This window comes from Malus sylvestris, chromosome 17, assembly GCF_916048215.2.
Source record: "Malus sylvestris chromosome 17, drMalSylv7.2, whole genome shotgun sequence".
Classification (NCBI taxonomy): Eukaryota; Viridiplantae; Streptophyta; class Magnoliopsida; order Rosales; family Rosaceae; genus Malus; species Malus sylvestris.
The window spans coordinates 5,253,237-5,280,184 of record NC_062276.1 but is presented as its reverse complement, the minus strand read 5'-3'; the positions used below and the strand labels follow the sequence as shown (position 1 = coordinate 5,280,184).

The following is a 26,948-nucleotide window of genomic DNA, read 5'->3' as shown; positions in this document are numbered from 1 at the left end:
TATCCCACAGGATAACATGATGAAAGATAAGAAGATGCCCATCAACATGCTGAAAAAGATGAAACTTTCATCATGAAGGGAAGTGTAGTCCCCCAACGACTGCTTTATTTATTTTTTAATGATGTAATTTATTTTTCTCATCTTTCGAAGACATCTGTGTAACCCCATCAGAAGGTAATAAAAAAAAAGGCAAAGCCCAAAATAAATGGGTTGGAATGTTGTATGGAGAACGAAGGCCCATAAGCCCAAAATAACACCAACCAGGTGATCAAAAGTACGCCCAATACTCCAAAATTATTCAGCAACCTACCGCTATTACCACAAACCAGGTAATCAAAAGTACGCCCAGTACTCCAAAATTATTTGGCAACATGCCGCTATTACCACCAACCAGGTGATCAAAAGTACGTCCAGTACTCCAAAATTATTTGGCAACCCGTCGCTATTATCACCAACTAGGTGATCAAAAGTACGTCCAGTACTCCAAAATTATTTGGCAACCCGTCGCTATTATCACCAACCAGGTGATCAAAAGTACACCAAGTACTTCAAATTATACATGAGCATTACTCATGTCAATCATACATAAACATTCATGAGCATTACTCATGTCAATCATACATAAACATTCATGAACATCACTCATGTCAACATTTATGAGCATCACTCATGTCAACATCCATGAGCATCACTCATGTCCATCAACATAAACATTCATGAGCATCACTCATGTCAATCAGTTTCAAAAGCTTCACCTACAAAGCTTCATTGCAGGGTATACAAATACCGCCTCCAAACAACCGCCATTTCGACCCATACATGGATTCAATTTGAAGTCTCTAGCCAACAGACTCTATTGACCGAAGACTTGGAAAATGAGAGCTTTCTACAGAGAGATAGAGTGGTGTTCTTGTGTTATTTACATTACTTGCAGATTCACGGTCGGATTTATATTGTTCCAAGATCTCCGGTTTTGTGCATCAACATTTGGCGCTGTCTGTGGGAATTGACACAAAAAACTATGTAGCCCATTATTCATGTACTGAGGAGTGAGCCCTTATTTTATAAAAGGGACTCCTTCACTTTCATTAGCGAGTATCGCCGCCTACTGAGCAACCGCCTCGCCGCGAGCATCAACTCTAGCCCATCACTTATGTATTGAGGAACGAGCCCTTATCTTAAAAAAGGGACTCCCTCACCTTCATTAGAGAGCATCAACTCTAGCCCATTATTCATGTACTAAGGAGCGAGCCCTTATTTTATAAAAGGGACTCTCTCACTTTCATTAGAGAGCATCACCGCCTACTGAGCAACCGCCTCGTCGCGAGCATCAACTCTAGCCCATCATTCATGTATTGAAGAGCGAGCCCTTATTCTATAAAAGGGACTCCCTCACCTTCAACGCCATAAGCCGAGCCAACCAAGGCAACATAAGCCACGAGCTAAGCAGCCTCGCAGCATGTGCTACTTCTAGTTGAGCATCATTTCAGATTGATCACCGCCTTATATCGAACATCAGTTCAAGACAACATCTAGTTACTTCGGCCCACACATGGACTGAATTTCAAGTCTCCAACCAAAAGACTCTCTTGACTGAAGACTTGGGGGACTATTGTTTATACCATATTTAAGGCCTTCGTATTTAGATCTCGTACAAATACTCGGGGACTTAAGCCTTCTCACCCCTCTCATATTTAGAGGTTCTTTCCCTCACCTCTCAGATAAATACAATAATCAGTGTGGACGTAGCCCAAACCTTGGGGTGAACCACGATACATCTTGTGTTATTTACTTTCTTGCAGATTCACGGTCGGGTTTACGTTGTTCCAAAACCTCCGGTTTTGTGCATCAACAAGGTGCATGTTTCTTATTTGGAATGGAAAATTCGTGAATTAGAAAATAAAAAATAACGAATATAGTGTGAGAATGAGATCAACTATTTTTTATGTTCAAACCTATTTCCTAATTTTTCAGGTATTAGGTTGCAAATGGTAGTGTGAGAAATACGTATTTTGAGATTTCATATGTCTCATGTGTGAGAAATTAGGAATCAGAATAATTTCAATCATTTACTTATAAAGAATGAGTATGAGAGAGAAAAGAATGATTCTAACTCTTAACTTCTCACGTTTACTAGCATATAAGAAAGAAAAAAAAAGCAAGTCTTAATGCCTTCAAAAAACAAGAATTGAACAACAAAGGAAGTGGTTAATCCAATTTTCATTTTGTACTTCATCGTTTTTAAGTTCCCTTGGTATTTTTTGGGTGAAGAATTTTCAAATTCTTAGGGCCTTATATATAGTGAGGAAGAAATAAACCACAAAAAGTTTGATAGGAAAGATTATAAATGGCCACAGAACATTACAAAATGTAAGATATACGGATTTGCAAATGACTACTTGAAATAAATCATTTACAAATCTCTATCAAAATTTTCCTATTTCAGTGATCAATTTTGTTCCAAATTCTCTTATCTAACCTTTTGTGATCAATTTTTCTTAATTTGACCTAAAGACCTTGTAATTTGGTGCTCCTTACCCAGACAAACCCTATGTTCTTACCTTGTCAACTTTTTTTTGTAAACGATAACTTTTTTTGTAAATGATAAGTAAACATGCCATTGGTAAATAAAAAAAATAAAAAAGATAAATAAGCAAGGATAATGCTATTCAGTATTCACACACTTAATTTTACTTTTTATACGCTCATGCTACTTTGTCACAACAATTGATATTTTTTATGTTATTTGATTTAATAGCTGAAAATTAATAAAAGGGTAAATTAAATAGTAGCCCCTCAGGTTTGAGGTCTATTGCAATCTTATACAACATCTTTAAAACATTTCACTTTCATACCTCAAGTACTATTTTATTTCAATTTCATACAACCGTTACATTTTCCATCCATGGATCTGTTAAATGCTGACGTGGCTGCCACATATATACCACGTGGCTGCCAAATGGCTGCCACGTGGCAAATAAATTAATTTTTTAATTTAAAAAAAAAAAACCTGTCTGCCACATATCTTTTTTTTTTGTCTCTTTCTTATTCTCTTCTTCTTCTTCCTCCTTTTTCTTATGGGTTGTAGGGGGTTCGGTCTTTTTTTTTTTTTTTTTTTTCTTCTTCTTCTTCGTCTTCCTCCTCCTCCTCCTCTTTCTTCTTCTCTTCTTCTTCTTCCTCCTTCTTCTTCTGGGTTCGGTCCCTTTCTTTTTTTCTTCTTCTACTTTTGGGTTGCAGGGGGTTTGATCATTTTTTTTTTCTTCTTCTTCTTCTTCCTCCTCCTCTTTCTTCTTCTCTTCTTCTTCTTCCTCCTTCTTCTTCTGGGTTGCAGGGGGTTCGGTCCTTTTTTTTTTCTTCTTCTTCTTCTTCCTCCTCCTTCTTTTGGGTTGCAGGGGTTCGGTCCCTTTTTTTTCTTCTTCTTCTTCCAATTTCAGGTTTTTAAAAAAAAATTAAAAAATTATTTTATTTGCCACGTGGCAGACATTTGGCAGCCACATGACATATATGTGGCAGCCACGTTAGCATTTAACAGATCCATGGATGGAAAATGTAACGGTTGTATGAAATTGAAATAAAATAGTACTTGAGGTATGAAAGTGAAAAGTTTTAAAGATGTTGTATAATATTGCAATAGACCTCAAACCTGAGGAGGGCTAGTATGTAATTTACCCTTAATAAAAATATAGAAGAAATAAAAATGAATGTGGATAGTGACGTTGGTAATTAAGGTTCTATCAATACGTATATTTTTAACCATTTATTTTATATTTAGTTTAGGAAGGGGACATCATCATTAAAGTTAAAAGAGGAAAGATTAAAGGGGGTGACTTTAAAATTCCGCGCATTCATAGCTCCCATCACCAGAAAATCCAAAATCCAAGTACAAATCCAACACAATTTTGACAAATTCGAAAACCCAATTTCTTAACCCACTCACCCAAATTTAGCACCCGGTTTTCGAATTTTCTTATTTATCCAATCATCCAATTCCTAATTCTACTGAATTTTCCGATTCCTTGGTGCACCTGTCTCTGTCCACCCACCAAGATCAATTTCCATCTCTCTCCTTCCACTTCCTTCCCACCTCTCTCAGGTACTTTTTAATTTGAAAATCTATGTATCTGTAATTTTGTTTCTGAAATTTATTTGCTTTCTGCAGTGTTTTTGAATCTTCTGATTGCTTCAGGATTGAATTGTATCTGCAAAAGGAGTTTTATTTTTTATTTATTTGCTTTTTTTTTTCTTTCTGGTGATGGGTTTTATTCCATGAACATTCTGATTGCTGCAAATTTGAATTTTGCAATTGGGTTTTGTTTTTTGAACCTTTTGGATGTTCCAAGATTTGATTTTTGCAAAAGGGTCTGTCTAATTATATTGGTTTATGTGTTTTCCAGGTTGATCTTCCTATTAATCCTTTTATTTTTGAAAAATTAGGATAGCTGCGTATTTTCCTTACCCAAATTATGGTGTTTTAGTTTTTAAAATGTTTTGGATTAACTGACTTGACCTTCACTTTTCTGTGAATTTTTCTGTTGGTTGATATGCCTTTCTTCCTCACCATACTAGAGAAAGGGTGAGGAACAAAAAAGATGGTTGCTTTCTTAATATATGTGGGGGATTTGTATCTAAAAATATCTCTTTGGTGTGACTTTATAATCTTCAGTACCTTCTGAAATTTTCTATGTTTCCTTATTTTTCAAGTCATGGGATTATATAGCTGCATTTGATTAGGTGCTACGATCTTTCGCAGGAAACATGACGGTGACTTAATTGATTTACTTTAAATGTATGAACTCTCTGTACCACTAAACTGATCAACATGGAATGCTTATGTTTTGCGCTTTAGTTAATTTGGCTAGTGAATTTGTTTAGATAGCTCTCTTCAGTTGTAGCGTTTTCTCTTGTCGATATTGTTGTTCAAAACTTGAACATTATTGTATTCTATTTCGCAGGTGAAGAATATAACCGTAAGTTAAACCAAAACCAGAAAAGGCATCCGACATTGTTAAATAGAAGAGGGAGGGTACCAGTCCGCAGAGGCAGTGGGACTTCTGCGAGCTTTGTGTCCTCTCTTGTACTTGTCAAAGTACAGTTATTGCTCCTAGCGTTCTATTGATTAATGCACAAGTGGAACTTGATTGGTTTCGGTTGATGAGAGTGTGGAATTGTTGCGGAGACTTATTTTGAAGCTGGCACAATGGGTTCTGTATGTTGTTGTTTGAATTCTGAGGATTTTGAAGATTATGTGAATCCGAACAGTTCTGCATATAGGGACTGTGCCTGTCTTAATTGCTTTCTTCAGAACTTTCTAAATGTGGTATGCCTTTGTCATCCTCATTACTGAACTAATTCTTCTTCTTTTTTGTCCTTATGTGTTTTCCAAGTTCCATATGTTTAGAATGCATAATACATTCAACATTAGTATTTTTGTTTATCTGTAATTATGCTGGAGACAGTGCTGCTTTTGTGCCCTCACTTATCTGCTATTGCATTGGCAACCCTGTGAATATTTTGCTGGATCAAACGAAAAACCGTTTTTCTAATTTACTTTTGATTTTCAATTAGGCAGTTGCTCACTGTTAGAAGTTTTGAAGCTTATAAAAACTAAAATGGATGATTATTAAGATATTTATATTGATGATAAAAACTTTCTTCAAGATGGAAGTATAACCCGTTATCTTCCCATATTTTGCAGTATACATCACTATTCAGAAGAGGGGAAGTGCATTCGATCCCCTCATCCATTCAGGGGGCTGCATCAATGAATTCCTCAGCATCACTTGACAACTCCTTATCTGACATGTATCGTTCGCCTCCAAGGCCCTTGCCTTATGATGCTGACCCCAGATACATTCGCTTGCAGCGCGATGGGTTGATTTCTAGGCGGGAGAAGGGCTCAAGTCACTCTCATGAGGAGGCTGAACCTCTAAGAAGTGATACCGATGCAGATTCTGAAAGTTTGAGTACAGGAGAAAAATGGAATGGCTCTACTTGTGAAGATGGGTCAAAAGAACATCGTTCCAAGTCCTCAATGAAATTCTCATCGGCCAAAGCTACAACTGGAATTGGGAACTTCTATTCATCATCAGAGGACGAGGATGTTTGTCCAACATGTCTTGAAGGTAATTTTTCTTTGACCGGTGTTTGTCCTTCTTCCTCAATCTGTAGTAGCAGAGTTTCTTCATGTTGATTTTTGTGTGGATCTGATGGTCATTTCCACTTGAAAGTACACAAACATGAATGATGACAGTCCTATTTGGACTCTGTTAATTGCACGTGTTTGCTTACCAAATTGAATCAACTCAATTACATAAGTAAATGGTACATTTTCATGTTGCCTTTGCTCTGCTCCCCTAGAAATTGCGCTCCAATAATTTGGCATGAAGATTGGAAAGAGACTTAAACACACTTAAGTGGATTTGCAATATTTGTTGCAATGTTGATTGGTTTATGACTCTGGAAAGTGTACCCTTATGGTATATAACTTCTGATATCTAAATTCTCATGTTTTTTCTGTTGCCATTTATGCAGAATACACACACGAAAACCCAAAAATAATAACAAAATGCTCTCATCATTTTCACCTTGGTTGTATATATGAATGGATGGAGAGAAGTGAAAGCTGTCCTGTTTGTGGCAAGGTAACATTTTCTTTCATAATGATGATAATCTGTAGGTAGCGACGGCTTTTAGTTTTCAACTCCAGTCAAGTATTTGTGTTACTTATGTTATAGGAAAATTCCACCATCGCCGATATATTGCTATGCATGTTTTAACTATTTATTTTTGGTCCTGAAGTTCTCGAATATCCTTCTCCCTCACCAACACACATGGACTCGAGCTGCTCGATCAAGCAATTTGGTTTTGTACTGTCGATTATATGCTGCATATTCATACCGTCAATTAAAAAATTAGAAGTCCACCCGAAAGTTATTCCTCTAAGCTTTTCATCCGATATGACAAATAGTAATAAAGCAGATTGCTTTTCTCCTGCAACCTGTATTTTGACTCTGGATTTATATGTTTCGCTTTGTAGGTGATGGTATTCGATGAAACGACTTAATCGCGATCGAAAAGATTTGCGTCGTTGATGAATCCAACAACTTCGGAAGAGAGAGAACACTAAGGAAGTGATTTTCATTGTGAATACCACATGTCGAAAAGTGTCAATTGATGGTACATATAAACTTGATTTCTGAGAACTTGTGAGTAAATATTCATTCCATATGAGTTCTTGCATTACTGTGGTCATTGAGCAGTAATTGTCTTCTGTGGAGTAGAAGGTTAAATTATGATTTAACTTTTCACTTCTTTCTCCCTTAATGGCATCTCTTAAATCTCACATCAGATTAGAAAGACTGAACAACATTAGCCTAATTATATATCGGGAATTGTTACTAGCGCTCCAAAATACTTAATGCAGATGAATGTTTTCATATCGGATAAAATTAAAAGCGGGATAAATAAGGATACATATTGGGATAGTTATATGCAGAAATATTTGACATGTTATTAGACTGTAAATCAAGATCGCACATTCACATGTGATTTCGCTTGATTAGCAATTGTCATTAACACCACTAATACAACATACAAAATTGTTGAACAAAAGAAAATTGATCAGCATTTAAAACATGTTTCCAAGGTTGCGTATTCTTGTTGGAGCTACATAGTGAATGCTTCGAGATGTGAAGTTGTATCATTTTGTGGCTGATTCGAAAGCAGCCAGAAAGACCTTAGTTGGCGGAGCAACACTCAACTCTTCCTTTCCAATAATCTGCCCCAAAAAATTACCGAAATGGTTATCAAACGAGTTATACATTTTTATGGGATGTGAAGTTTTCATCACCCACGACAAAATATGGGATTCCTTTTACTCCAAGTACTTCTTGAGCTCTTCCTTTACCTTCATTTTATCATAACAAGCAAGGTCAGCATTAAATCACAATCGTCTATTTCTCTCTCATGACGCAATGGTTTTGTGACGAGAGATATAGGAAGGAAATGATATATCTCTGGTCGTATGACAAAATATCTCGAAGAACAGACCTCGTTGAGCACATTGCAGAAAAAAATCCTTGCAATCAAATTGCAAATACCTTTTACCTCCTAAGTCATAAAAAATAAAAATAAAAGGGTCTCAAAACTAAGTTTCTACCTCTCCCCAATGTGTTCCCCCTCTGTGAAGTATCCAAGACAAATCTCATCGACAAGATCATGTTGCTTATCATGATCTTGTTGCCCACCAAAATATATAAGCTTGTGACTCTCTAAAGTATTTTCTCTACACTTATTTTAGACGATTCATATCACTGAAATACAATTTATAGGGTGCCCTTTGAGGGTGTACTTCAAATAAACTAGGGTTTCCCTCCTCCCTCTTTTTATATATTTATGCATTGAGATTTCTCGGTGCTTGACTTCTTACATTTGAGACGTGACTTGAACACTTCGGACACATCTTTGCCGAGCTTTTTCGCATAATACTCTTGTGAGTGCCTATTTAAGGCGCATCGCGATCGAGTTGATACCGACGCCACCGGAGCTCGAACTCGTATCGATCGTTACCTGCCACCAGAGGTCCAGAGCTTTGTCCAGATTTCTTTTAGCCACAAAGCACCACGGACACAGAGTGTCTGCAACTACATCAATTTCAACAGGCTTTTTCCTTCTAGCCATGTTTAATATTGATTGAAACGTGCATGCAAAAGATGGATGAAACAAATGAATCAAAGGGTACGGGGATTTGATGATGTTTTTGTTTCAAAGTTGTTCATGAAAACTGCCACGTGGCGTAGTGGGTTTCGTACAACCTTGTGGACTTTCGCACGTTTGAGAGTTTTACAACCTACCACGTAGCTCACATGCCTTTTTAAGTTTGAGTTTTCATGTAAACAAAATTTTGACCTAGCTAGTATATTTTGGCATGATTAGTAGTTCTCATCTGATGAAATGGAAATATAACTCCACAAGCGACTTGTAGCTCAAGCGTTTAAAACATGTAATCTTTTGGCCGAGTATTTGTTTCGATTCCTCTTCCTTGATATCATCTGTATGAAGAAAAAAAGGCCCAAATAATGTTTTTCAAACGACTTTCAAAGTTTGTCTATTGATATAGATGTGGGCGTTGCAGACTTGCAGTTGTTGTAATTTTTCTAACAAAAAAAATTGTCAAAATTCAAGCATTTTAATCTTACTAGCGACATGATTCGTGAAAACACCGCGATCTGTAACCAAGAACAAAATAAAGGAAAAAGAGAAAACCGGGTGTCACATGGATAGACATATATAAACAAACCATTGCCACCATTGGCATTATTACATCATGTGAGAAATAAGGTTCATGATTCACACTCAAACATGATGAAAATTACTCATATGTATTGAAAATATATTTCCAAGGTTGGATTCTTATTGGAGATGGAGAGCGAAAGCTCGTATATGTAAGGTTCCATCACTTCGTGGCTGCTTCAAAAGCTCTCAAGAACACCTCGGGCGGTTGACCGCCACTTAACGCAAGCTTTCCATTGTTAAACTGTCGAAAGAACCAAAGGATTCATAAGTATAGCATCTATTAAGCTAATCCAACAAGAGTTCCATATTCATTTATGTGAGTTTTCATCACTCACCAAAAAATGTGGGACTCCATTGATGTTTCTTGTGTACTTCTCGAGCTCTTCATTGACCTTCATTTTATCATAACGAGCAACATCAGATATATCGAAAATACAGAAGGTTGTTTCTAATTCTAGTCAGATTTACTCTCCAGGTACATAAAAACAGAATCTTGTAAGTTGAATCAGTCGATCTTCGAATCTACATTCTGTTCTCATTTGTTAACTTGGCAAATAATACCAACACGAAGGAATCAGTAGACAAACCTCATTGAGCCCATTGTTGGGGTCTTCAAGAAACTCTGCTGCCCCTTCTACTCCAACCTTTTGAGCACTTTCCAGAAGAAATTCCCTGTATCCAAATTGCAAATATTTGAATTGTGCCTCTTAAATTCAGATTTAAGGATGTAAAAGCATTTACTTCTACATCGTTTGTTCTCCCATAAAAACTGCTTATCTTGTTCATCTTAGAATGAAAGGGGTTCACAACATTTAACGCGTATCACAAAGTATACAAGAGAAGAAATCACTAAATACAACCCTTAAGGCATACAGATGTGAAGTCATGAAAAACGGGTCCGAAACTTTGCTCAATTACCTGTCCCCGATGTATTTTGCCTGTGTGAAGTATCCAAGAAATAGTTCAGCCACAAGAGCGTGTTGCTTATCATGCCCTTGAAGCCCAGCAAAATAGATAAGCCTGTGGCTATCTAGAGTACTTCCACTGTACAATTTCGACACAATGTTAATAACATAATACCTAAACTGCAATCCAAGTTCTAACAAAAGCTTTTCCGGGCTTTCCCTCCATTACGAATTTGGAATCAGCGAAACAATGGAAAAGGACAAAAAAGAAGTATCCTTTACACTTACGTGAGCCCGGACAGGTTATATTCCAGGCCGTGGCTTCGGAAAATCTGCAATTGTCAAAGGGGACAGTGAGTGACTGGATTGACTAAACATGTATTTCAGTGTTCTGTATGTACAGGTGATTCATAGAATAGAATTGCAGCGATACCTCTGCCATCCGAGCCTCCATTTGTTTCGACCTATTAGTCCCAAATTTTTCCTCATAATAACTTCTCTTATCAACGCCTTCTTTAGGCGCATTGGGATTAAGTTGGAATGGATGCCATCTAACCTGAAAAGTTCATATACAGTGACAACAATTTAGGATGGAATCATGGCACAGCACAAAGCCAACAACTTATATACACTTAGGGTCCGTTTGGTACTTCTTTTGCAGGATGCGCTTATGCTCATAAGCGCTTTCACTATAAGTGGTTTTACTAGAAACACAAACACGCTAAAATTTTTATCAAAAATATCAAGTGCGTCTGCTAGAAAGCGCTCCTACGACCTAGAAATACTTTTATGTTTTCCTACCAAACGTAGTTAGAAGCGCTTATGGTTGTCAAAAACAGCTTTTAAACAAAAGCATCAACATCAACAACAACAACAAACAACACAAGGAAAAACAGAGAACCTCAAAGTCGAATCGATCACGAGATGCCTCAAAAGCTTTTTCAAGATTTCTCTTGCCCACAAAGCACCACGGGCACACCGTATCCGACACGATGTCAATTTGAATGAGCTTCTTCCCAGCCGACACACCAGCCATGTTTCTATTTCTGCCACGAAATCAAACACAAACAACACAAAATTAACGGCAGTAACCAGTAAGAACAATTCCCGCCGGCAATTTTGACATCAAAAGTCACCCAATTAACTCAGATTTCATATCATTTTTAACAGTTTTAACATCAACCAACACATCCATACAAATTAAAATACAACGATTGACGAAACATATGAATCTAATAAATTAGAACGATTTGATGCCTTCATTCGAAGTTGCGAAGTACTTACGTTACCTGTCTGCCTGTAAAGACTGTAATTTTATCAAAAGCTTGCGTCTTTGGAGAAGGAGAAGGCAATTGCACTCGCACGTCGGGGCTTTATGGATGCCCTGCCGACGTTTTCAACTTCTTCCACCGCCTTTTTTCTTCAGGCTTCACCAACCGCACCCACGCCACGCACCTTAAAAGTCAAGGAGAGCTAATCTCGATTCTCGAGTGGCACATTTGACCAAAAAATTAGAAGGGAAAATGCATAATAGGAATACTTATTTTCCCCCTCTAAAGTCTTTTCCAGTAAAAACTTATACGAAACGAGTACATAGTATTGTGGCCATAAAATAAATGTGTAAGTTTTTTATTCAAATGTCTTTGTTTTATTGGCAAAAGACTTTACATGATGATTCTAGGTGGAAATGCCACATACGTATTTGACATCAAAAACTTTTCTAACCGAAGTGTTGTTTACTGACTGAATTTGAAACCTTTGTGATTAGATGTCAAATTTGACAATAGCGTCAAATTTATTTTTTATTAGCTTAATGGTGTGTCCCTTATTACACTAACATTTCAACAATTTTTTTTTAATAAATACAACCATTTAAAGCTATATATTAATAAGAAAATAATATTTGACAATTTGGTTAGAGAAACACAAAATTTGACATAAGGTTCCAAATTACCATATCAGCCATCCATTATAATCTGACTATAATAATTTTGACATTTCCATTGAAGATAGTCGTCTAAGTTGTTTTTCTCAAATAAACGACACATGACAAAAAGGGACGAAACTTTAAAGTGAAATTTCAAAAATTACTAATTGTTGAGATGATAATTGTACTAAACATAAGTGAGTTTGGTAGTAAAAACACATCCTAAACAAAAATAGAGATACATAAATTTTTGGTGGAAAAGGAGGGGGGGGGGTTTGAAATTTTCATTGATTTAGAAGGCAGCTGCGTGCGTGTGACACGCATGAGGGCCTCAGCCACTCGACCCGACCCGACTCCGCCTCCGGAGTTCTCGGAACACAATATATTTACCTCTTTACATTTCTCCAACGACTAACGGCAACCATTTTTCAGTTTCTCCCTTCTTTCTTCCTCTTCCCACTTTGACTCTTCTAGGTATCTCTCTCTCTCTCTCTCTCTCTCTCTCTCTCTCTCTCTCTCTCTGTTTGGATGCCGAGAAAATCCCAATTCTCCACTTTCTCCTTCAATTGGATTAAAATTTGTTAACTTTTTGTTAAATTCGTTGGCTTGTAAGTTGTAACTTTGTGGTTCAATTTGTGAAGGGCATTCATGGAAATGGAAATTGATGATCTTCTGGGTCGCAACCGGCCGGTGAGTATTCCGACGAAGAGTGCGATTTACGTGTGGGGTTACAACCAGTCCGGGCAGACGGGTCGGAACGGGAAGGAGGGGCAGTTGAGGATTCCGAAACAGCTCTCGCCGGAGCTTTTTGGATGCACGGCTGGGGCTAATTCGCGGTGGCTGGACATTGCTTGCGGCCGCGAGCACACCGCCGCTGTTGCCTCCGATGGGTCGCTTTTCACTTGGGGTAATTAAGCTTTCATCTTTTTGTTTTATTGTCTTAATTTTTTTTTAAAATTTCCATTTTTGAATTGTTTGGTATGGTTTTTTGTGATAACGATCTTTCCATTTATGAGTTCAATCATTTCCTTTGTGGGAAGGGACGATTTCCTGTCTTAAATCGCCATCTTTTGGTTTGGAAAATGGTTGGTTACAAAGATGGGGACTAGCCATTTGTTTGCGGTAGCTGATAGAGTAAATATGTATTATATTTGGTTTATGTGCACTTTGGATAACCTGGATGTGTAAGCAATTGACCAGGAGCTAATGACTTCGGCCAATTGGGAGATGGAACGGAGGAGCGAAGAAAAAATCCGAAGAAAGTGAAGCAATTACAGACAGAGTTTGTGAAATCTGTGTCTTGTGGAGCACATTGTACCGCAGCTATTGCAGAACCTCGTGAAAATGATGGAACCGTCTCAACAAGAAGGCTTTGGGTGTGGGGGCAAAATCAGGTCCTACTATGAATTTCTGTAGCTTCATTCCTACTTCATTCCCTTTTGGCAGATATAATAATTTGTTTAACCTTTTCCCCTACTTCTCATACAGGGATCGAATTCTCCACGTTTGTTTTGGGGAGTCTTTACTCCAAACACGGTATGCTACACTTCCTATTCATTATGCTTTTCTTTTTAGGTTGGAATTGTTCGGTATTAGAATTACTATTTTGTTTGGATAGTCGATTTACAAATGACTCGGTATGAGCTCATCAACTTTCAGTTGTGGCTAAAATCATTTTCTTTTATCAGGTAAATTAGTTCTATTAAGAAAAAGTTGGGGCATTAATTTTAATAACCTTGATTTTTGGCATTACCTGGGTTGGTTGATGAACAACTACTAGGGTTTTTTGCCACTGCAGGCAATGCATTTAAAAGTGAGACCTAGTCTTAGATCACAACTCGAAAACCTGCAAGAAGATAGATATGAATACCTGTCGTATCAAATGCTTAACTAAAGGAACACTATATAATGGAATCGGAATTCTTTTATTAGAGTAGAGTGGATGGTTATCAAATTTAATACCTTCTACTTACTAAAAAGTCTTTCACAGATTATCCGTCAAGTGTCTTGTGGGGCAGTTCATGTGATCGCTTTATCAGAGGATGGCATGCTACAAGCGTGGGGTAAATGCATATTCCACTCTTTAGTTTCTGATAATGTCTTACTGTTTTTTTTAAAGCAGCTTCAAGGTACATATGTTAGAGCTGAATCTTATTCTAGCGAAATTTTGCTAGAGTTACATATCCCATAGAAACTGAAAGAAACCTTAAATTCATCTTCTCCCACCTCTAATTAATCAAACTTTAATACTGTGATGATACACCAGGATATAATGAATATGGTCAGCTTGGCAGAGGATTTACATGTGACGGATTACAGGGGGCTCGTATAATAAATGCATATGCGAAGTTCCTAGATGAAGCCCCTGAGCTTGTGAAGATTACCCAAGTGTCATGCGGGGAGTACCACTCAGCAGCTATATCTGAAAAAGGCGAGGTGTAAGTGATCTGAGGAATTCTTAGATGGAGATTAGGTTCTATAGTTAAGCTAAAGCATTGTGGTTATCCGCATGGCACATTTAACTCAGAAGGTTTGCGAAAATCTTCGTATAGGAATCTCACATTTGAAAGGAGACAGGATGCCTAGAATACTGGATTACATTTATATTTGTGTTTTAATCTGTGATTGGAGTTGTGTCTTCAGAAATTTTTTTACCTCAGTTGTTTTACTAACCAAGGTTCTAGATAAAGAGGTTACTCTGCAATTGATACATGTCATGAACTGATATTTCAATTATACTCATGTACTCTTTATCTGTTATGTAGTCTTCCCATCGAGTAAGTCATTTTCTGTTCATTTGTTTGTTTAACTTTGGTTTCTTTGCGGAATTCTTCTTCACAATAATTTTATTTGGCACTCGTAGGTATACTTGGGGGCTAGGAAACATGGGTCAACTTGGGCATTCTTCCCTTCAATCTGGGGAGAAAGAGTTATTGCCTAGGCGAGTGGTCGCACTTGATGGAATAGTCATAAAGGATGTTGCATGTGGTGGCGTACATACATGTGCTGTGACTCAGAAGGGAGCTCTTTATGCTTGGGGTGGTGGTCAAGCAGGGCAGTTAGGCCTTGGCCCTGAAACGGGATTATTTTCATGCAACCCTAATGAATCTCAGTCTTTTTTCCGTAACATTCCTGCATTGGTTGTTCCAACTAGTGTGCAACTCATTGCATGCGGACACTCCCACACACTTATCTCTACAAGGGATGGAAGAATCCATGGATGGGGCTACAATAGCTATGGTCAGGCATCTAACGAGAAATCAACTTATGCTTGGTATCCATCCCCGGTTGATTGGTACGGTACAGATAAATTGTTCATGATCAGGTTTTTCGTGGCTTTCTTGATTGATACATTGATTGAAGTTTGCATCACACAGGTGCGTTGGGGAAGTGCGAAAACTTGCAGCTGGTGGTGGCCATTCAGCCGTGTTGACTGATGCATGTTCCTTGAAGGAATTGTGTGAATTTAATCTTGCAGATGGTGTTAATCTAAAGAATGCTTCTACAATTGAAGACATTGCGTCTAGAACAGGTTCAGATGCTTTGGCACGGCTTTGTGAAAGATTAAGGTATGGATTTCTTTTCATGGCTGGTCCAAAGGTCAACAAATTTAACCTTCTTCCACGATCTGATTCCATAATTATATATTGATCGTTTATCTGCCTTGGTAAAAATAGGATAAAATATTTTAGAACTCTGTTTGAATCGCCTTGAAAATGTTAAGAAATAATGGTAAATTTGTTACAATTAGAATTACAGGGACAAGATTGGAATCAGGTTTAGACTATGGTAACAAAAACTGTAATTTAGCTTCTTTTTTTATGGAGTTATTTTAATAAAAGGGAAGAGTGGAGAGAGGTCAGAACATATGTCATACAGTCAATAGGAAATAGAAACACAGGAACTGAAACTACCTCGTAAGAGTTCTCTAGTTCATAGAGGCGTGCGTTTCCTCCTTAGAGCGTTCTATTTGTTGATCACATAATATTCCATTAACTGGTAATGTACTTGGAGCTTTGCACCATTGGTTTAGAAATGCTTCTTTTCTCGTGTTCTTTATTTTTATCTATGATGAAGATGCCAATATATTCGTTTCTTTTTTCTGCAGGCAGCATGTCCTCGAGGGTGGCGACTGTGAATTTGAAGACAATTAGGCCAGCGGTTATACCAAGTGAAGAAACAATTGGATTAGATTTAAAACTGACATCCATTATGTCAATTTGTGTCAATGTAATCACTTTATTTCCAATCTGGTTATGAATTAGGTATTCGGAGTTGTCGTAATCAGATTGTGAAGGGGTTAAACCCTTTGAATTTATGTCAAACTGCTATAATTTGTAACCACAACTAAGAAGTACGGAGTTAGTTGTGTCAAGAACCATCATATTGAGATGTTGAATTTGTTTATGTAACTGTTCACTATTAGTTGTATAAAAAACATGAAATAGACTTGATTAATGACCATACGGGAAGATTTCTCACTATAAGCTACTAAATAATCTTATGTTCATGCTGGAAATTACGTTTTAACTTCTGTCTGTATCGACATCAACGACATGCTAATAATATGGCACATATGATTGTTAGGTTTTCGATGTGGGACTTTACATACTTGTATCGTATGTGAACCTCAAAATTCCTTTCAAGATGATTAGAATAGTACAAGACTGAAGAAACATTGTTTTTCTTATTCTTTAATTATAATAACAAAAAGCACATTAACAGTAGATGTAAATTAAATGTTTGATTAGTGGTATGCATCTTGGAACATTCCCACAACCCAAAACATTGGAATTTTATTTGACTAGTAGGCACGGCAAAGCTTATATTTCATCCAAATGGCGAAAGCATCCACAGTGGCATGTGTGTGTTTTTAGCAGCAGGTGGCCGAGGTCTTCCCTCGTAATCACCGTCCGTTGCTCCTCTTGCCTGGAATCCCCCACTGCATGGTTTTCTATGTAGATATTATTAGTTTTTCCATGCAACCCTAATGTCATTCCACTTCTAAAACTTTATATAGTTTTAAGAAGGCTTTTTTAACCAAAATGATCTTTTAAGATTGGCATAATTCCTCATTTTAGTCATTGAGATTGAAATTCGATAAAAATGGTCCTTAAGTTTGTCTACCGTCAATCATTTTGGTCATTTCGCGAAATCTTCGTTAAATTGAGGGTATTTTTGTTCAATCAATCCCTCTAATTACTTTTCCATTTAACGAAGATTTTTCATAGAATGACCAAATAATTGACTGTGGACAAATTCAGAGACTACTTCTATCGATTTTCAAAGGGACCAGTTATGCTAATCTCAAAAACCATTTTGGCTAAAAAGCCTTCTAAGAATACTAATTAATTATGCATGAGCATATGATCTTATGGAAACATTGCTGGAGAGAGAGAGAGAGACCTGGTGCTTCGAGAAGTAGGTAGTGATGGTGTCGATGGGGGTTGGGGTGGCGGCATTAGCATGAGGGTGGATGAGTTGTGGCGGCCTTGGTTAGTTTGCTGCTGCCGCCCTACTACCTGCACCTGATCATGCTCTTCCTCAAGCATCTTTCCATTCTCCTTGACCTTGAATCAATTAATATTTGCGGTTAATCCAAGATTTAATTTTATTATTATTCTAAGAAAATATTTCTCATAAATAAACATATAAGAGCGCTTTTGAAATTTTTAATACCTGCTTTGCTAGCGAGTTGTTTAGTTCCCGTAGTGCCTTTTGCTGTTACAAGTCACAGTGTGAGATGTACGACATATGCATGCATAAACACCAGTTTCATTCATCTTGAATATGATGCTAATCCAACTAAACAAACCTAAAATATGATGCTAAAAACAACCTGAATGAAGGTATATACGTAATTAAGGTTACAATTAAGCTAATCAACCAGAAACATACAGATTAATGTCCACACAGATGCATGTAGGAATAACTTTATACCTTCTTGTGCATCTCTGAAATGGATTCATGCATGAGTTGGTTCTGAAAATGCCAGAATTATATATGGAATTAGTAGTAATTAAAAATCGTTTATTAATTAGTTGCCCAGAGCATACCTGTAAACTATACATGACAGATTTCATATTAATTGAGGTAACTTCATTACCTTTCTTGTTCTTATGCGCTTAAGAGCTGTATCAAGCTGTTGCTCCAAATTTTGAAGCTCTCTCAAGCTTAAGGGTCCTAAATCTTCTCCCGTAAAATTCCTAGATCGACATTAAACACAACCCATGAACATTTTATCATAACATTTACAATAGCTTAAATAATTTACCTCAGCTTCCTTTGTATGACTTCAATCCTTGCCGCAAGTTTGGGGTATTCCACACACCAGTTTTCCTATAAGAAGTATACAAGCTTTATCAACGCAATCTAAAATTAAGAAGTTATTGCAAGTGACCTTTTACCACAATGGTGGAAATGAGTGTTGCCCTTACACCACGGTGTGGGTTCGAACCTGTCGGCTCTCTTTTCTAACATTTAATCTAACAAATTTATTGTTTGACAAAACAAAAAATTCAGAAGTTATTACAAGGGTTTTCAAATGCAAGAACATATCCATAGTATTACAAAAATTGGTTAGGCGGCGCCTCACATTATTTCTTTGACAAGGTTTTAACGAGGCTACATTATGCACCCTTGCTTTTGTACGGTTCTTGAATATTAAAGATTATCGTACTTATCTAAAAAACAATGAGGTGAATATATAATGAAACATATAAATAACAGAAAACTATGGATTCCGCAGGATCTCAATGAGGTGAATATATATGAAACGTATAAATAACAGAAAACTATGGATTCTGCAGTATCTTTATAAATGGCTTAACCTAATCCAATCTTATTAGAAAGACAAGTTTAGCAATCAGTTAACAACCCTAAATCAATCTCCGGCCGATCAGTAATGCACTGAAGGACACACATTCATATAAATCGGATACAGAACATGAAAGGAGAAAAGTGCTCTCAATTTGTAACCAATTCTCAACTCTAAAAGCATATATACAAGAAAGAAACCTAACTGATGCAACTTGTTATCTTCTTCTACATATTAGTACTAGTCTAGGATGCATATATAAAATACCTGTGATTCAGAATTAGTTCCGTTTAGTTGCCGTTCTGCAACGGTATATTGTTCGTATCGATCCAGAATCCTCTCCATGCTTCACAAAAATGAAATCTTTCAGAATGACAAGCCAATGAAGCTTATAAATATGAAATAAGCGCACATCATACATGATTGTCCAAGAATGCATATCAGATTCATAAAAGCAGATGAATTGTTGAAAAGCGAAATTCAGAAAAAGATCACCAAAGCACAAAACTTTTGTTGTGTATAGCTTTGGATACTTATCATCTGGAAATTAAGAAAGAACCCCTAACTTGAACAATCGGCGCATATATGCATGCAACCTTCCATATTTTGGCCATATAAACTTGCTTTAAACCTAATATGCTGGTAGAGAAAGAAATACATAAGTTCCGTTTAGTGTAGAGTTCTCCAACTATATGTGCAGCAACTTACGTATTTCTTTCTCTGCCAGCAACACTCACTATGAAAAACCGCAGATCCAGTTCAACATTTGCAGTTGTAATCTAGTGTAATGGCTTAGACTTCTGTAGTGATTACATTATAGTATTGTGCAAGTAATTAATTAACCGTGTGTGTTATTTCTAATACGAGAAATGGATGAGTTCACCATGCCAAGCACATGAACGTAAATGTTTGGTTTATAATTGCAAACCCTGCAACTTAATAAGCATAGGAAACACAAGGCATATATACATTAGGTTGAGAATCTTACAACAAATTTATTGCAACAGGAAATGACCCTAGAATGAACCATTCAAATTAGGAAAATGTAAGGAAGACTACATTTTTGTACCACATTGGTGAATCATTTCATGTGGCAAGTGATGTGTACATGTCATGTCAATTAATGAATTTATGTCATTGGACGTTGGCTGTATGCATTACTTGCTACATGAGATGGTACACTAATGTGGTATAAAAATGTGGTCTCTCTAGTATTACTCTTTGGAGATTAAACATTTAAAATGTAAAATATAAGATATAATTGTTGGCGTATATTCAGCAGAAACTTGTTTTTAAGAATAAAAATATTATTCTTACTATCTATTTGTACTCATTCTCACGTGCATTGGCGGACCCTATCTTTAATGTTCTAAAAATCCCCACCTAGCGCTGCCTAGGCCCGCCTAGGCGCTAGACGCCCGATTAATGTCAAGGCGTTTGAAAACTAAGAAAGGGCACCTAGACTAGTTGAGGCGCCTACCTAGCCCGCCTGAACCTGCCTAGGCACCCGCCTAAGTCGCGACTCACTTAGATAGAAAATAGATAACTTTATTTTATATTTTATTTTTTTCAATAACTTGTAAGAGACTTGTTGAATACTTAAATGAACACACATTATATGCTTGTTCCCCAGGTTTTCATTATATATGTCATTTTATTTTTGTAGTTAACGCCTAACATCTTTTAGGACGTTGCCTCTATTAAAGAGATGGTACAACTGATGGTACAAGTAGATAGTAAGTGTAGCACTACTCTTTTAAGAATAATGTGTAGTAGACCAATAAAATCTGTCATATACACATAATTCGCCCCTCCCTGCTTAATTTCTCGTTATATATTTTGAGCGTCGCCAATGAGAAGGAGATGTAGGTATATACGTTAGAAATATATATTAAAGCATAATGTAATTGTTGACTCATGAGCTCACATCTTAATATATAGCTTGAACTGAAGTTAGGAACAGAAGTTCAACTCATAGATTCTAACATACTTAGCTTGACGGTTTTAGGTAAAACTCTTGAGTCCTATTTTCTTGGTTAAACATTAAGGCAAAAGGGTGGCTACAGCTCTTTAGCTTGCAGAAACCCTAGACTCAGGAGATAAAATTGTACGGTTGGAGGGCGAATAAATACAAGTGTAGAAAAGATATCAACTTTTTGGGATCCAAAAGGCCAATATTTTGAAGAAAAAGTTATTAAAAGTGTTTTTGGATTGTAAAAACGCTTGAAATGCTTTTTTGTTGCTTACTTTCATGTTCTTTTTCAGAGTGCCTCTAACACAAAATACCTTTAGCAAAAATGCTTACAAGTGAAAGTGATTTCGAGAGAAGTATTTCTAAATGGGCCAATAAACTTCAACTTTATGAGTAATGCTTTCTTGTCATCAAGTTTAGCTCGTTATATTGTTGCATGCAAGTGAAATCATTTTTGCTGTGTTTCGATGAGGGATTTCCAAGTACTAATGAGTTTAGCCTAAATTAGTTAGAAACACACAACATGACATTAGATAGAGGGATTGAAATAACACTAATTAAAGTCACTAAACAATGGTTTCAAATAACTCATTTTAAATAGTAGTTTTAAATCATTTGGTACTAATTAACAAATTCCACTAAGTGCATTACATAGTCTTCCTAATCTCCATATATCTTATATTTTTTAGGACATTTCTTGCCATTATAGCCTAAAGCACTTAGTACTTGGTAATCACTCGTCCAAACACAACATACATGATTTCACTTGTTGGGAAAAATGCAAAAGTTATACTTGATGATTATATTGAGTAACTTATTTCCTTAAAACCTATTTATAACTTTTTTAATTTTGATTTTAGTTTTCGTAGTTTTGAAACACCAAAAAAATATACGGAAATGAAGGGTAAAGGAGGATGGAGTGAGAATGAAGAAATGAAGGATAATAAATGAAACAAAACTTTAAAGTAGTGTTAGTTTTTAATTAGTTTTCATCTTATATAGTATTCTTCAAACATTTCTACCACCTCCCTCCTACCACTTTTCCCCCACCATTCTTTGCCACTCTTTTCTTTTGTATACCTCCTCTCAATCTTAAACAAAGAGAGAAATTTAAAACCAAGAAGGAAAATGTTACACAACAGGCTCTTAGATTCACATAATCTCATAGATATAAGTTTCCTAATAATATCCACACTTACATTCTATTATGTCCAATGGTATATCATGCATTTTATAAAACTAATCCAAAATGAAAAGAAAGAGAATTTTTTTTTATACAATGAAATATTTACATTAAAGGGTGGGAGGAATAAATTAGTATCAAATTTGCCATTCACGAGATTCGATCCTTAGACTTCTCACTGATAAGTAAACGCTAGACCGTAGTACTAATTAAGTGGCAAAAAAAGAAGAAGAAGTAGTTAATAATATAAATTTTGAAATGAGCAAATATTCATTTATGAAATCTATTAGGTAATTTCAGGCTAGTTTAAAATGATTTCCAAACTTTTGAAAGTTCTCATCCTCCATTTGGTAAGTGTATGAATTACAGCATACACAAGTTCGGGAAATTTACCTAGCTAACAATCATTATAAAATACTTGGATTCTGCTTAATTACAGATGTCCCTAATTCTTGTTGTCTGTCTAAATGGTTAATCACACCAAAATGAAAAATCCTTTTGGGAATCATAATTTTTGTATTACAAGTGATTGATATTCTACTCTAATTTACTTTAAAGATGAGGCAGGGAGAGTTTAAGCCCGAAACGCAATGAGTTGGACTCGAAAACTCTAACTACCAAGCAACTCACCACTAGCCCTTGCAGAATCAAATATAGTAACGAATCAACATACTTTTTCTCTCTTTCCCTTATGCAACTTTTCCACAATTTACTGTATGATTGGAGGAGTGCTTTCTCCTAAGTCCTGGGTGCACAACCAGCATTATATGGGATATGCTACATTTACAAGATGCTCAAACATATACCCTAGGTAACAAAACCTAGGAAAACACCACCCCGATCATGACACATTGCTCAATAACCCTCACCCGGGTCCAACACCTGTAAACAAATTATTATAAAAGATAACTGCTAATTTGAAAAGTACAAGCAAGAGCATCCCCCATGGTACTGCGCTTTCTTTTGGTTCTACATGAGAGACATAACCCTTTACTCAGACAGTACTCAGTAGTGGTGGTATATATTGCCTTGTAACCAGTGTCTTATATAATCTTCATACATAAAGACCACCGGATTACAGGAATGGATTAAATGTCCCTTTTAAGTACACAGATATTCATATAAAATTAGCACTTGAAAGTTAATTAATTAATTAATTCTCCTGATTTGACCAGTAAGTACTTATTCCGACAATATTTTTTATTTTAGAGTTTTACTATTATTAAGGGATGAAGAGAGTTTGAACCTATTACAATAACTTAGGAGAGCAAGGGGTTTTTAATCTAAGATGTATGGGTAAAACTTCAAAACTCTATCTACTTATTCTGACAATAATCTAATTAGAAAAGATCAAAATAAACTAAAGATAAAACAAATAAAAAAACAAGAAGTTTTGTATGCTAGTAATTTCTAGCAAGTCAAAGGGAGAAAATTTATATAAAAAAAAAAAAAACAGAAGTACTAATTATTTCTGTTCATAACTTTGTCATGTATATATGTAGACCCCTTAGATATGGTACCAAAAATAGATAAAAAGGCCGATCCAGAAAAAACTAGAGGGAGAGAGAGCTCAAGTGTGTATGTTGTTTAATTAAGCTTAGCTTTGTTTTCGTATTTAAGATTTCTGGAGTAACACAAGCAAAAAACACCAACAAGAAGCAGGAAAAAAAATAGACATAAATATATACCCAGATAAATATATGAGCTTAAAAAGCTTAAGTAAACGTAAGGACCTGGAATCAGTAGAATACTCAAAGAGCTTCCCTTTGGTGGAGAAGACAATAAGTGCCACATCAGCATCACACAGAACAGAGATCTCATGAGCTTTTTTGAGCAATCCGGTCCTCCTCTTTGAGAATGTCACTTGCCTGCTTATCGTGTTCTCGATTCGTTTCAGCTGAACCTTACCTCTTCCCATTTTTTTCCTTTTTATTTTCCCTTTCTTTTTTTTTTCTTATATATTGCTAAATATAGAAAGGAGGGAGAAGAAGAAGTAACACTTGCTTTTTTGGTGCTTAGAAACCCAAGAGATTGAAAATATACCCAATTTGAGAGAAAACCCTAAATTTGGTTCATACAAGAAAGGAAAGGAAGCCGCTGGATGATGATAAAAAGCAAAAGCATGATAAGGAAGAAAGAAGGGGTTTTTTTGTAGTGTCTTTCTATTTTTGTATTGGGGAGTGTTCTGGTTTAGTTTTGTGGAAGCAAAGGCGCTGTGCATAAATATGGAAACAGAGAGAGAGAGAGAGAGAGAGAGAGAGAGAGAGAGAGAATGGTGGTTTTGGGAAACCTGGTGGTATTGGGGTAATGCGTTGTCGAATTGGTAGTGGTCCAAAAGGCCAATTCAGCTGCTTAGTGTCTCAGTTTAGTCACAGGATTGCAGACAGTCCGTACAAATATCATGTCAAGTTAAGCCCTGCGGGACCAAACAGAAGGCATCATGGCAGCATGGTATGCATTTGCCGTCGCTGACGGCGGTTCTAAGCTTTATTAATTATTCCAACAAAAGATTAATTAACTATGAATTATAACATTATATTTCTAACCATCCAAATTTATATGGCCTATCTCTCGATGAAAAAAATATACTGGTAGAATGTTAAATTCGTGTTGCCCTCCTAAACACTTCGTGCTTTTCCACTTTCGTCTTCAACTTAATTTCCTCTCCAAGTTTGTCCTTTATGTGTTAAAGTGTATTTATTAACAAAAAAGTTACATTCAATAAAAGAAATTAATGAAACAGCATGTGACCACTTTTTAAACGGATTTCAATAACTCATTTTGTTAACAAAAGGCGAATTCGATAACTCATCTATATGTCTAGGACGCCCTTTCATTTGGTGGCACTTGGCATGCAACCATTTTTCTTTAGGAGTACTATAGGCCTTTGTTCTAAAAAAAAATTGAATGAAAGCACCAAACCCAAATTGATCAGTTTAATTTGGAGCTTTTTTTTTAATCACCACTAAAACTAAATGAACAAAAAAAAATTGTTTGTACTTTAAAAAAAATCAGTTGTGTAGTAGAATAACCGAATAATATGTTTTAATTATTATCCTTTTGTTACATACGCTCTCAATATGAGTGTTTTTAGTGTTATATTGGTTAATGGAAAACTTTATATCAACTTAATTCGGTGTTGATCGAACATCTCTCGAGCTAACATAGTTGACCCTACGGTATGTTTTAACAAACAAAAAATTAACCGAATCAAACGCTTCAACTTTTGTAAATGAAGTCATTGTTGTCTCATTTAATACATATCTTTAAAACTTTAGAGACTACCCAAGGACGATAAAAATGTTTGAGAACAGAAGTGGAACAACCACTAGAAATAGGGGGAAGTTTGTAATTACTCAAAATTATATTTAATATAATTGGTAGATTCATGTTGTACTAAATTTGTAACAATGATAGTGTTGTCAAATTTAACAAGATTTTTTTTTTCTCTATGCACAGCACCAATTTGTATCTAATCAAATCATGATAGGTTAGCCAGCCTCCACCAAGCTTTATTTATGTGGAATATAAAAATCTCTACCATTTTTAGTGTATTAAGAATGGCTTTTTAGCCAAAATGGTCCATGAGATCGGCATAACTCCTCAATTTGGTCTCTGAGATTTAAATAGATAGAAGTGGTCCTCGATTTTGTCCACCATCAATCATTTTGATCATTTTGTGAAAAATTTCCATTAAATAAGACCAAAATGACAAAAATATCCTTAATTTTGTTAAGAAAGCTCCTAATCATTTTGTTTAATCATTTGAGCTTTTCTTCTCTAGATCAAAATGATTAATAATTAGGAGCTTTTCTTCTCTAGACCATTTGGCTAGAAAAGCTCCTAATTATTAATCTATACCCAAAAGTCAAACAGCACACTAGATCAACACTTAGCAATTCAGTTTACCATTAAAGGAAAATTAGTATACTAGGATTGAACTTCTTCTTTAACATGATCCAGTCAGATCAACATCACCAGCAGTTGAATTTCATACGCGAAAAATATATGACGAAGCTCAAATGTATTCCTCATGGGAAAGAGGAGTGAAACACAAGCATCTTCAACTTAAATTTAGACGTTTATACACATGGATTTAGTCAAATTAATTAGAACAATGTGCTTACTCTACATCCAAGTTTGAATTCTCATCTCAACATTTTAGATGACTTTAATTTAATTATTTTATCGGTAACAAAATAAAAATAAAAACTTGAATTTTACTTTCTTTTTTTTTTTTTGAACAAAAAAAGATTAAAAGATCCTTCTATCCATTTCACTCTTTTAATCTCAAGTGGCTTGTCACGTTTGCCCTTGCATCCGATGTCCCACACTTCTTCGAAATCCTTCTGCGTAATTTAATGTATATAATCTTATCACCTGTCAAAAAAAAAAAAAAAAAAAAAACAAAATCCCTTTAATCTTTTGTCTCAAACTTAAAAGATTTATTTATTCTTTTTCTTTTCCGGAAAAGATTTTATTTAATTTTATAAAAAACAGAAAATATAAGATACGAACTGCTGATAATTTGTGACGCCTATCTAGCGCCAGGGTGCTCATCTAGTATGGCTGCTTCCAGGCCACACCACCCACACCGTTAAGGGAAAAGGGAAGAGTCTTCTTTTACATTTTTCTTGAAGGGCTTTATAACTAGTGAACTATTTATATGGGATTTCATTTTAATTAGCCAACATGTACAATTGCATGCTTATTTATCTGAAATGTTGATTATTTTGATTTATGATTTTTGTTTATTTACTAACACATACGAAATAAAAATTATGTAATTAAGTTTCATATTATAATTCGTAATCCAATACCTGAAGAAACAAAATGCATTAGAAGGTAGT

General features: G+C 35.8%; 4 protein-coding genes and 1 long non-coding RNA gene across 8 annotated transcripts; 2 read left to right on the top strand and 3 right to left on the bottom strand.

The window, feature by feature from the left end:
- The first annotated feature begins 3,794 nt into the window (after positions 1 to 3,794).
- Positions 3,795 to 7,230, top strand: LOC126612416 (E3 ubiquitin-protein ligase At3g02290-like). Of its 2 annotated transcripts, none has more exons than XM_050280817.1 (5): positions 3,795 to 4,093; positions 4,953 to 5,317; positions 5,696 to 6,122; positions 6,532 to 6,641; positions 7,037 to 7,230. In XM_050280817.1, exons 2-5 carry the CDS (start codon positions 5,198 to 5,200, stop codon positions 7,061 to 7,063), a joined length of 684 nt encoding a protein of 227 aa, XP_050136774.1. In that variant the 5' UTR covers positions 3,795 to 4,093; positions 4,953 to 5,197; the 3' UTR covers positions 7,064 to 7,230. The 2 variants fall into 2 exon arrangements, with proteins under 2 accessions (XP_050136774.1, XP_050136775.1); XM_050280818.1 differs by lacking the exon at positions 3,795 to 4,093 and adding an exon at positions 4,651 to 4,786.
- Positions 4,024 to 4,851, bottom strand: LOC126612417 (uncharacterized). The gene is made up of 2 exons (XR_007619060.1): positions 4,820 to 4,851; positions 4,024 to 4,765 (listed from the first exon to the last, which is right to left on the bottom strand). It is a non-coding gene; the product is annotated as an uncharacterized LOC126612417 (long non-coding RNA).
- A 2,038-nt stretch (positions 7,231 to 9,268) lies between the features above and the next one.
- On the bottom strand, positions 9,269 to 11,708 carry LOC126612197 (uncharacterized). 2 transcript variants are annotated; one of them, XM_050280549.1, is made up of 8 exons: positions 11,484 to 11,708; positions 11,101 to 11,245; positions 10,633 to 10,755; positions 10,488 to 10,531; positions 10,213 to 10,338; positions 9,882 to 9,966; positions 9,630 to 9,686; positions 9,269 to 9,535 (listed from the first exon to the last, which is right to left on the bottom strand). In XM_050280549.1, exons 2-8 carry the CDS (start codon positions 11,233 to 11,235, stop codon positions 9,455 to 9,457), a joined length of 651 nt encoding a protein of 216 aa, XP_050136506.1. In that variant the 5' UTR covers positions 11,236 to 11,245; positions 11,484 to 11,708; the 3' UTR covers positions 9,269 to 9,454. The 2 variants fall into 2 exon arrangements, with proteins under 2 accessions (XP_050136506.1, XP_050136507.1); XM_050280550.1 differs by having other exon boundaries at positions 11,489 to 11,708.
- Positions 11,709 to 12,438: 730 nt separating this feature from the next.
- Positions 12,439 to 16,613, top strand: LOC126612009 (ultraviolet-B receptor UVR8-like). The gene is made up of 9 exons (XM_050280296.1): positions 12,439 to 12,600; positions 12,768 to 13,033; positions 13,327 to 13,520; positions 13,615 to 13,662; positions 14,117 to 14,189; positions 14,393 to 14,564; positions 14,990 to 15,421; positions 15,504 to 15,695; positions 16,235 to 16,613. The coding sequence occupies exons 2-9, from the start codon at positions 12,775 to 12,777 to the stop codon at positions 16,278 to 16,280; spliced, it is 1,416 nt and encodes a 471-aa protein (XP_050136253.1). The 5' UTR covers positions 12,439 to 12,600; positions 12,768 to 12,774; the 3' UTR covers positions 16,281 to 16,613.
- A 133-nt stretch (positions 16,614 to 16,746) lies between these two features.
- LOC126612010 (truncated transcription factor CAULIFLOWER A-like) lies at positions 16,747 to 24,303 on the bottom strand. 2 transcript variants are annotated; one of them, XM_050280297.1, is made up of 8 exons: positions 23,832 to 24,303; positions 19,211 to 19,289; positions 18,401 to 18,465; positions 18,233 to 18,332; positions 18,067 to 18,108; positions 17,806 to 17,847; positions 17,533 to 17,696; positions 16,747 to 17,080 (listed from the first exon to the last, which is right to left on the bottom strand). In XM_050280297.1, exons 1-8 carry the CDS (start codon positions 24,014 to 24,016, stop codon positions 16,957 to 16,959), a joined length of 801 nt encoding a protein of 266 aa, XP_050136254.1. In that variant the 5' UTR covers positions 24,017 to 24,303; the 3' UTR covers positions 16,747 to 16,956. The 2 variants fall into 2 exon arrangements, with proteins under 2 accessions (XP_050136254.1, XP_050136255.1); XM_050280298.1 differs by having other exon boundaries at positions 16,747 to 17,068.
- Positions 24,304 to 26,948: the final 2,645 nt, after the last annotated feature.